This window comes from Pelodiscus sinensis, chromosome 8 (genome assembly GCF_052426305.1).
Source record: "Pelodiscus sinensis isolate ZL-2025 chromosome 8, ASM5242630v1, whole genome shotgun sequence".
Lineage (NCBI taxonomy): Eukaryota > Metazoa > Chordata > Testudines > Trionychidae > Pelodiscus > Pelodiscus sinensis.
Window position 1 is genome coordinate 59944641 of NC_143059.1, and position 10122 is coordinate 59954762.

Consider the following 10122-nt stretch of genomic DNA (forward strand, 5'->3'; position numbering starts at 1 on the left):
ATTGTTAAACTTTCTATTCAATTTAGAAAGCGAGAGAGAGAACATGCTCTATTATAAATTCACCAAAAAACTTTCTGTGAGATAATGAATATCTGTCAAGTATGATGATGCTTGGTCCTGTCATAAGTGCAGGGAACCCCTCAAGGTCCCTTCCAGTTCTAGTATTCTATTATTCTATGAATTGATGATATTTTACTTAAAACATCCCTCAAAAGATGGTATTTAGATACTGAGGTCAAGGTAAAAATTATATATGAAACTACAACAACTCTATGGATGAAAGTTAGAAGTTTTGTGTTATGATGACATTCTTTTCTATATATTTTTAAAATATACTGTTTGTTTGGCTCTAACACTTAATCATACATTTTACACTACCCATACACAATGTGGTAGGTAATGGAATGGCCCATACTCCCTCCTATTGGAAAATGTCCAAGAAGTGTCGAGGAGGAAATCTCAGTATGTAACCTCTCACAAAGCACTCCCTAGATCAGCCTGATGGAAAGCAGAGGCTAGCCATGTTAACAACCACCAAAAGCTAGGTGGACCATTCTCAAACTTAGTGGATCCCAGAGACCCACGCAGATCTCTAGAGATCCACAGCAGCTCACCAGGGAGACTTTGTGCCCCAGCAGTACCCACCCCCAGTATCCTTCACAAAAGCAATGCTACTCCAACGCATAGCTGCATCAGGACTTTGTATGCATAATTATGGGTGCATAGTTGTTTGTATTTTATGAACAGTCTTTCTTGCGAGCACTTCCACAGTGTAGGTTTTCTAAAGAAATTACATAAATTGTATTAAAGTGTGGCCACTTAAACTGACCACTAACAAAAAAAATCTAAGTGTCATATTAATAAAAGAGGACTATTTTTTTACGAAAGTATCTGAATGTACCAGTCTACATGCCACCCTTATTATGATGACGACCAAGGAAGAATAACCTGATAAGAGTTGCTTATCAGCAAATTAACAAAAATAATTTTTTCTGCTAAGTAGTTATACTAAATTTTTTGCAAAAGTGGGGGGAAGGAGTGTGAGGTGAAGTGAGAGATTTTTGTTTAAAGGCTGATCTAAAAACACAAACTTGCACACATGTAATGGAAGATTTGACAAGTGCAAACCCTGCTTGTGGTATATATAGCTATACTGTATAAGATTAAAACTAAAAATGTAAATGGTTACGTCTTCTGTGTATAGACAAGCCCAAAGATTTAAGAAGAGTATCAGTTTTGATTTCAGAAGCAAACATGTTTTGATTGTTTGTATAACTGGCATATACGAGAAGCAATGCATGCACCAACAAAAGAAAACCATCTAACCAGGGTAACATAATAGAGAGCTTGCCAAAGAACACTTTCCAGACAGAAAACAATTTGCTGAAAGAACAGCTTACATATAAAACACAAAAAATTATGCTTTGAATTTTAACAAAATGAAAAGTAACCTTGTACACAGAGATCCTATAGTCTCATACATCTTACTGATTAGGTAACATGTCACTGTATTATGCCCAGGGATTGAAATAAATGCTTCAATGGGGAACATTGCACAAAATCATTAACATTAAAACAGGGCTTTAAAATGATGTTCATTTTCATAATAATGAAACAACCACAATTGTTAAAAAAATCTTTCAAGCTTATAAGTATTGTACTTTGCTCACATGGCACTCCTGTCCACATATCCATCATGTCCCTTATTATACTACAATTTTGTATTATGTTAGCTATCATCAATAAAATAACCTTTAGTCTGCTCCACTTACACCAAATGCTTAAAAGAAACTAAATTTATGAATATTCTATCTCCAAACAAAGAACAGCAGTGTTTCATTTATTTTCTTTTGGAATTTCATTGATGGAATACTAATATAGTATGAATAACCATAGCTGTGGTTCTAATTCCATTCAAGTAAATTGAAAACGTTAAACACACTTCCTTTCCATATATCTGACATCCACAGAAATGTACTTTGTATGAAGTCATTGGACCAGAATATCAACTAGAATAAATCAGTGTGATACCACTGATTTTAATAATGTGAAACAATTTACACCAGCTGAGGATTTATATAATAATTTAATGATGGAACAAGAAAGCATCAAGAATACATACAATAGCTTTGCGCTCTATCCCACTGAAGTCAAGCACAGCTTTGCATTTTTTCCCTCGCTATGAGCTCATGGAACATTAACAACAGTCCTAGATTCTCAAGATGCACTATAAATAAAAAGTCTCTACAGCATACGCATGGGGGGGGAAGGTGCAGGAATGTGAACGCTGCCTACAACTTCAACTTAAAAGCTGCCTATAACTTTATCACATTATAGGTTTACTCACAATGATCTGGCTGTAGTTAGTAAACCATGTTATCTTTCTGGCCAAGTAATGTAGTATTTATGTTGGCCGTGCTCAAAGAATTTGACTGACCCTTTCAATAAAAGCTTCTATAAAGATACACAGACTTAGGAGTAAAAAGAAAAAAAGAGAGAGACAGAGAAATTGGATGATTATTAAAGTAGAAAAATGGTTCAAGCATGATACTTAAGTTTACTTTGAAAAGATTTTAATTATAAAGCAGATGTGCTAGTCAAACATATTTCAGTGGCTATAAATGAAATGAAAACTCCAGGGAGTTGTCAACTTAGAAAAAGAAAACAAATCTTTATTTGAAATACTGATTATAGTAAAATCTTAGTATAAAATGCAAACAGTATAACAAGAAACAACATACCTGTTTGTCATTGGTCCTATGAAAGGGTTTGTGATCAGCTGCACAGTGGCTTTAGAAGCGAACAATAAACCAACTTGAACATTTTCATTTAGCAGGTCCTTGTCTTCTGTCAGGCAATCAGATGGTGTATTAGTTACATTTACCATCATTTGCTCTGTGTGAGTACCATACAAATCTCTCGATCTTGTCCTAGCAGAACGATTTCCAGTTTCCATTGTGGAGTTGTCATAATAGGAGAAGATGCTTTGAAAACTGGACATGGTTGAGGCAGCTCTCTCAGGTCTCATAGTCGGGGGTTCTGTTACATTTTTCTGGTGTTCAATGGTGTACAGGTAACTGGGAATTATTGGCACTGGAAATCAAACATAGTATGTAAGTAAGTTGACATCTGTTGTATATAAATACCATAATTTCATTAGCTATCACACTTTATTACAGGAAATATAATAGAAGAAATAAAAATAGGAGTTTGCTGAATAGAACAGAGATAAGTAGTTTGTTTTATAAGGGTTTGGGTTTTTTGTTTTTGCTTTCAGAAAAGAATTGCAACAACAAAAGTTATGCCAGGGAAAAACACTGACTACACTGAATTATAATTAGGTAGTGCAGTTATGACCAATTTCTGTAAGTCTTTTCCATAAATATTCAGTTTATGTTCATTGGCATGAATGTAAGCTGTCTACACAAGTACTATTGAAGGGCAGAACATGTGAGGAAACCCCAAGACACTTTTTGTGCAGTCTTGTTGTGTGATGCTTTTACAAAGAACATTTACAGATCTAACAAGACATTTACACCAAAGGAAACTCCCAATAAAACATACTATGCTCAATAAATGTTGGTATAAATAACACTATTAAGAGGGAAATATTTTATATTTAATAGAGATCTAATATTGATGTTCATGCTTTTCACTGGTGGGCTTTTTAAGTTCACATAAAAGAATGTAATTTAAAAGTAACATTTAGTACATGTTTAAAGATATTAGATGTATCCTAACAGGATTAATATATAGTAAAGGAAATATTTTCAAAATAGTAAAAGCAGGTGAGATAGTAATTTTTAGTCAGGAAATATTAGTGAAAAAACTAACCATTATTAACTTGAATTGCCTCTTGCAAAAGTCAATCTATATATGGTTCTGAAATATATTTTTCTAGCAAACCTAAGATCTAACATCGTTACTGAACAACCAATAAAATTAATATAAGAGAACATTTTTCCTTTAAAAAAAGAAATTACTTGCCAAAATATATATTATCCTTTCATTAGAAGCCATACTGTGCTGAACTCCCTAATGAAATCAATATGGAATTTAGTGTAAAACTGCCATCTCATAGCCCAAGGTGTCAAATCTGTACACTCCCTACATCTATGCTAAGAGTTTGCTTGGCAAAAAATATGCAAATGAGGGACTCGGTTGCATGAGTTGCAATCTCATTTGCATATTTTCTGCGGATCCATTTTTGCACTAGGGTTTTTGCTCAAACACAAGCACTGTGGATGTTTTCTTTTTGTGAAAATCTTGCGGAAAAAAGGGGGTTTTGCTCAAAAAGAAAACGTCCACACTGCTTGTTTTTGCGCAAAAACAGATCGGCAGAAAATATGCAAATGAGATTGCAATTCATGCAACTGAGTTCCTCGTTTGCATATTTTTTGCAGAGAAAACTCATATTGTAGATGTAGCCCACGTGTACATATATATAATACAAGAACAAACTGATACTTTACGTTGGTTTGACTTTTTTAATTTGCATTTTTGAATACAAATGTACATTAATATGAGGACTTCTAAAACAACCAGTTAAAAATATTCAAGAAACTTGAACTCTAATCTCATTTTTAACTAAGTATTCTATCCACAAACGTGGTTATATCCTGTCTCTGTACCATAGATGTTTTGCTATTGATTTCAGTGATGCACAGTAGGGCCCATAATCTTTGTTCTGATCAAAGCTGATTTTACTAAACCTAGTTGTGTTAGTTATTTAAAATCTATCTAAAGAGCTTTCATATTAGTCTGAATAAATATTGTTTTGCCATGAAAATCATAAGAGCGATGACGATGGGGGCAAGTGCACAGGAACAATCATAGGGAAACATATTTCTTAAGTGTTATCTAGCCTATCATTTTGGCTTGCATGACCACAGAGGAAAGAAAATGCAGCACAGTTAAAAATACTTTAGAAAATGACAGATAATTTCTTTTGACTACTAATTGCTGAACTTTTTAGACAATTATCCTATATTTTTTATAAATATAAACTGCTGTTCACTACTAATTGCTGAACTTTTTAGACAATTATCCTATATTTTTTTATAAATATAAACTGCTGTATCTAGAATATTTCATATATAATTTGAAAAAATGTATTGCAGAGAATGTACTATTTGAAAGAAACACCAATCAAACTTGCAGAAGATGTACAGGACTGTTCAGTGCATCCACTGGAGAGGCTGTAGTGCTAGAGTAAATTGGAAAGAAAGGGCTCCACATACCCACTACAGTTAGCAGCATGTTGTCCAGGAGTAATGCAATGAAAACAATAAGCAGGATTAGTTTTCGGGACTGCCGACTCTCCCTGAACCAACTGAGAATATTGAATTCATTCCAAGCCATGGCACAGGCTCCCTCAGACAACGACTTGAACTGCAGACATATAAAGGAGAGTTAGGTAAATAGAGGAAAAGCTGTCTCCTTGTTGCTTTCCTGACTCCTTAAGCTGGTGCAGGATTGTTTCACCATTTCTAGCAACATGGGAATTTTGTAGACCACCATGCTTAGTTTATTTTCTACTCTCTAGGATGGGAGGGAGAGGCCTGGTTAGATCTCTACCCACAATCCTAGACAAGCCTGATGTTTCTCTCAAAATGATCAGTTAAATCCTGACTTCAAACTGTCATTATGTGTTGTAAATTGAAAGAGGATGAATCCCACCTCCCCCAGTATGTGGTGGAGGCTTACTCCTCTGTAGATTTACTCTTTACTGCATCAAAAAGATACTCAGCCCTTCACTCCCGCCTCGTGTCCTTTGCACCCCCAGCCATCGGTTCTGCACAGAGGAATCACAGCCATTCTGGTGTGGTTGGGACCCTCCCCACTAACAGCGGAGGTGTAGAGCAATTTCCTTCTCTCTGCATGCAGACTCATCCCTGCATTGGGTCCGTGTTTACAACGACTTCAGAGCCTTACGGGCCAGAAGCTTATTATTTTAAGGAAAGCTTAGATTCTGCAGGGACTAAGGGGACCATTTCACCGGTGCTGGTACATTGTACTCCAGTCACCGGACTCAATCTGCCCCCTGCCTGCTTACCTCCGAACAGATTGCGGCCGAGCTGTTCTCGAGAGCCCCACCTCAGAAGGATTAAGGCAGCACCTGGAGTGAATATGCAGTAAAATAAGAGCGTCAAACTGTCCGCTTTCCAACTCAGCCGCTCCCATTCACTCTGCTCTGGTGGCCGAGTAATAAATGGGAACCGGTCTTTTCAATCAGCAGCTCCAATGCTTTACTCTCCCCGGGAGAAGCTGCTACCAGCCGGAGCTCAGCTCACGGTTCGCTCTAGATTCTGAACCACCAGGCAGCTGGGAGGTTGGAGCGAGGTTTGCACAAGATATGCAAGTCTCAGCGAAGGACAACACACCCGTTGGCCAGGATTCGGTCTCTGCCCGCCACCACTGCCCCCCGCTTCTCCCCCACCCTGACGCCACAGCCTCCCACCGCCCCCCGACTCTCCCCCCGCCACCTCAGCCTCCCACCGCCCCCCGACTCTCCCCCGCCACCACAGCCTCCCACCGCCCCACCACCCCTGCCCCCGGACTCTCCCCCCCACCCCGCCACCACAGCCTCCCACCGCCCCACCACCCCTACTCCCGGACTCTCCCCCCCCCCCGCCACCACAGCCTCCCACCGCCTCCCAACTCTCCCCCCGCCACCTCAGCCTCCCACCGCCCCCCGACTCTCCCCCCGCCACCACAGCCTCCCACCGCCCCACCACCCCTGCCCCCGGACTCCTCCCCCCGCCACCACAGCCTCCCACCACCCCACCATCCCTGCCCCCGGACTCTCCCCCCCCCCCCCGCCACCACAGCCTCCCACCGCCCCACCACTCCTGCCCCCGGACTCTCCCCCCGCCACCTCAGCCTCCCACCGCCCCACCACTCCTGCCCCCGGACTCCCCCCCCCCCCCCGCCACCACAGCCTCCCACCGCCCCACCACCCCTGCCCCAGGACTCCCCCCCCGCCACCACAGCCTCCCACCGCCCCTGCCCCCGGACCCCCCCTCCCCGCCACCACAGCCTCCCACCGCCCCACCACCCCTGCCCCACCAACTCCCCCCCCTGCCACCACAGCCTCCCACCGCCCCACCGCCCCTGCCCCCGGACTCTCCCCACCCCCGACTCTTCCTCCACCAGAACTACCCCCTCCCCCCCCCCGCGCTTACCCTGCCACCCGCCACTATTGCCTCCCGCTCTCCTTCCGGCACCACTGCCCCCTGCCCCGATACCGCCCATTGTCCCCCCACCCCGGGGCGCCCCCCTGCCGTGGCGCCAGGCGCGCGGGCGCTTACCCAGCAAGGCTGCTTCGCTGCTGCCGGTACCGGCCGCTGTTCGCTCTCCGCGGCTCTTGCTGGGCCGGGCGAGCGGCGCCAAAAGCCCCGAGCGCCTCTGGGCAGCGCCACTTAGCAGCCTCCTCCCTGACGTCACAGCGATGCTTATCGCCCCCGGCCCAAGGCACCCGCTACCGCGCGCCCTGCCCCGGGCAAGCCCCGCCGCCAACCCAAGCGCCTGTGCCCCACGCGGCGGGGAGCGAGCGCCCGCCCGGCCCCAGCGGCGGGACTGCCCCTCACAGCGAGCAGAGCTAGACGCCTGGGAGCAGAGGGAGCCGTTTTTCTCCCAGCAGAGGCCCCCTAACGCCCGGGCGGCGGCTGGGAGTCAGGGACTGATGGGGAGCCTGCTGGTTCCCGGTGCCAGCCGCACCGAGAGAGGCTCTGGGGCTGTCCCGCAGGGCGCTCCTGCAATTAGTGCCCAGGCTCGCCCACCTGGCCCCGGCACACGGGCGGGTGGCTGGCTAGCTTTGGGAGGGCCCTTCCTGAAACCCGCTTTTTGCTTCAGACCCTCAGTGCCGCGCGTGACACGGACCCACTTTTCGCGCGCGAAGGGGAAAGGGCATCGCAAAGTTTTTACTGACCTTAAAGCGCTGCTGCGATCTGGGCTGGGCGCGCCCCCGAGAACTGGCTGGGCGAGGCAGGCTGGCGGCCAGGGAAGAAGGCAACTGCCGGGCAAACTGGCGTAGGAAGACTCGTCTGTCCCCCGGCGTGGGCGGCAGGGCAGAGGCGCTCTGCTGCGGGATAGAGTTAAGGATAACAATAACACAATAGAGGAATTGGCAAGAGTGAGCGAGACAGCCTGAATAAGCTTCTCACAGAACATTGTTTCTCCGTAACCCTTTCCAACCACTTCAGTTTCTCGGCATACCTAGGCTATGTCTAGACTGCAAGCCTCTTTCGAAAGAGGCTTTTTCGGAAAAGAGCGTCTAGACTGCAAGCAGAACTTTCGAAAAAGCAAGCCGCTTTTTCGAAAGGCAGTCTGGAGGCTCTCTTTTGAAAACCCGTTTGCATTCAAGAACGCCTTTTTCGAAAGAGCACTTTTGAAAAAAGGCGTTCTTCCTCGTAAAATGAGGTTTACCACCGTCAAAAGAAAAGCCGCGTTCTTTCGATTTAATTTCGAAAGAACGCGGCTGCAGTCTAGACGCAGGTGACGTTTTTTCGGAAAAAGGCTACTTTTCCCGAAAAAAACCCTGAGTCTGGACACAGCCCTAGAGAGCATCCAAGACACTCTGCCCCCACAGGCAAAACTTCATTGTAGCCTCTTCCTCCTCGCAGATCACAGCTTTTCAACTGGGGATTACCCCCTGGGAGGGGATATCAGACTTGGTGGGAGTGTGATGATGTGGACATGGTTATGGCAGAAGTAGGGGCTGCACCACTCAGATTTGACTGGCGAGCCCCATTACACTGAGAATTAGCCCACCGGCCACAGTTTGAGAATCTCTAACTTAAAACTGATGGCATTATTAGAGAAGCAGGTTGTTTCTTAGGCTGGGTTGCACACCTCAGCTCTTCCAGGTTTACAAAGTTAATTGATCAAGTTGTGCCCTTTTCTGAGCAGATGAGTCTTTTTAAATGATGCAGGTTTCACTGGAAAATTTGTTGAAAAAAAAATCCTTTTGGAACAATTAGTCCTGCGGCACCTTAGAGACTAAGAAAAATAATATATAGTATCATGAGCGTTTGTGGGCAAAGCCCACTTTTTCAGATGAGCTCATCTCAGACTATATATATTATTGTTATTCGCTACACTACAGTATTATTTTGAAATATCTTATTTTGAAATAGTTATTTCGAAATAAACTATTTCGAAATAACGCATCTACACACAAAATGCATTTCAAAATAGTGTTTTGCTATTTTGAAATAATGCGTCCACACTGAGTGGACTCTGAATCGCATTTAAGGTCAGGAGTTACTTTGTGTGGCTGCTGCCTGAGGCTATCTGAGGTCTGTGCTTAAAGGGACCTCTTTCCCCCTCCCTCCCCGACAGCCAGTTCTCAGGTTTCCCTGCTTGCTTGCCTACATCGATGAGGGACGGCAAAGCAGTTTTGTCTCTGCGCGCTCTGGTTGCCCTCACTTGGAACATCACAACACTCTGCTACATGGAGCCAGAGCTGCCTATGGGCACTCTGGTGCTTCTCATGGACACGTTGCTGCAAGCCTGGCTGCACTTGCTGCAGGCTGCCATCTGGGAGGTCCATCGGGGGGGTGTCAGTATCCAGGAGGCCCTGCGGGAGAGCTTCCATCCTGAGGAACACTAAGAGCCTCCCTGGTCTGCCTCACTGGGGGCTTGTGCCTCATTCCTCCCTCACATCCTTCCACCTACCCCTCCCTAACCCCCCCCGATGTCAAATAAAATACACATATTTTCATAAACACAAACTTTCTTTATTTAACAAAACGGGGGGAGGATTGAAACTCTGGTGAGACTGGGGAAAGGAGGCAGGAAAGGGGAGGAAAGAGAGTGGGAGAGGGGAGAGGGAAAACTGGGAGGAAGGAGCTGAAAGGGGGAAGCAAGAAGAAGAAGGGCTCTGGGTTATGGGTCTCACTGGACCAACTTGATTTTCATGCGAACCTGCTCCTGGGTTCGCATGTGGCCTTTGGTGGCCAGGCTGGCAGCTAGCCTGCCATAGACAGCCGCGGTCCTCCATCTAGTACAGAGATCATGGACATTGGGGGCATCCCCCCAAACCTGAATAAGGTCCATGATCTCCGCTGTGGACCAGGAAGGTGCCCGCCTTCTCCGGGCCCTGACAGGCTCCTGGGAGCT

The 10122-nt window shown here is 45.0% G+C and overlaps 1 protein-coding gene across 3 annotated transcripts in view; it reads right to left on the reverse strand.

Moving 5' to 3' along the window:
- The window catches only part of SLC18A2 (solute carrier family 18 member A2), a 57933-nt gene extending 49829 nt beyond the window's left edge, over positions 1-8104 (reverse strand). The window contains exons 1-4 of one of the 3 annotated variants that reach the window (XM_006111379.5): positions 7931-8104; positions 6056-6118; positions 5241-5391; positions 2742-3093 (exon numbers count right to left, since the gene is read on the reverse strand). In XM_006111379.5, the coding sequence (XP_006111441.3) occupies positions 2742-3093; positions 5241-5361 (473 nt within the window). In that variant the 5' untranslated portion in view covers positions 5362-5391; positions 6056-6118; positions 7931-8104. Of the gene's footprint in view, positions 1-2741; positions 3094-5240; positions 5392-6055; positions 6119-7310; positions 7522-7930 lie in introns of those variants that run through there. The other 2 variants (XM_075935381.2, XM_075935380.2) reach the window with 2 other exon arrangements.
- Between the last annotated feature and the right edge of the window lie 2018 nt (positions 8105-10122).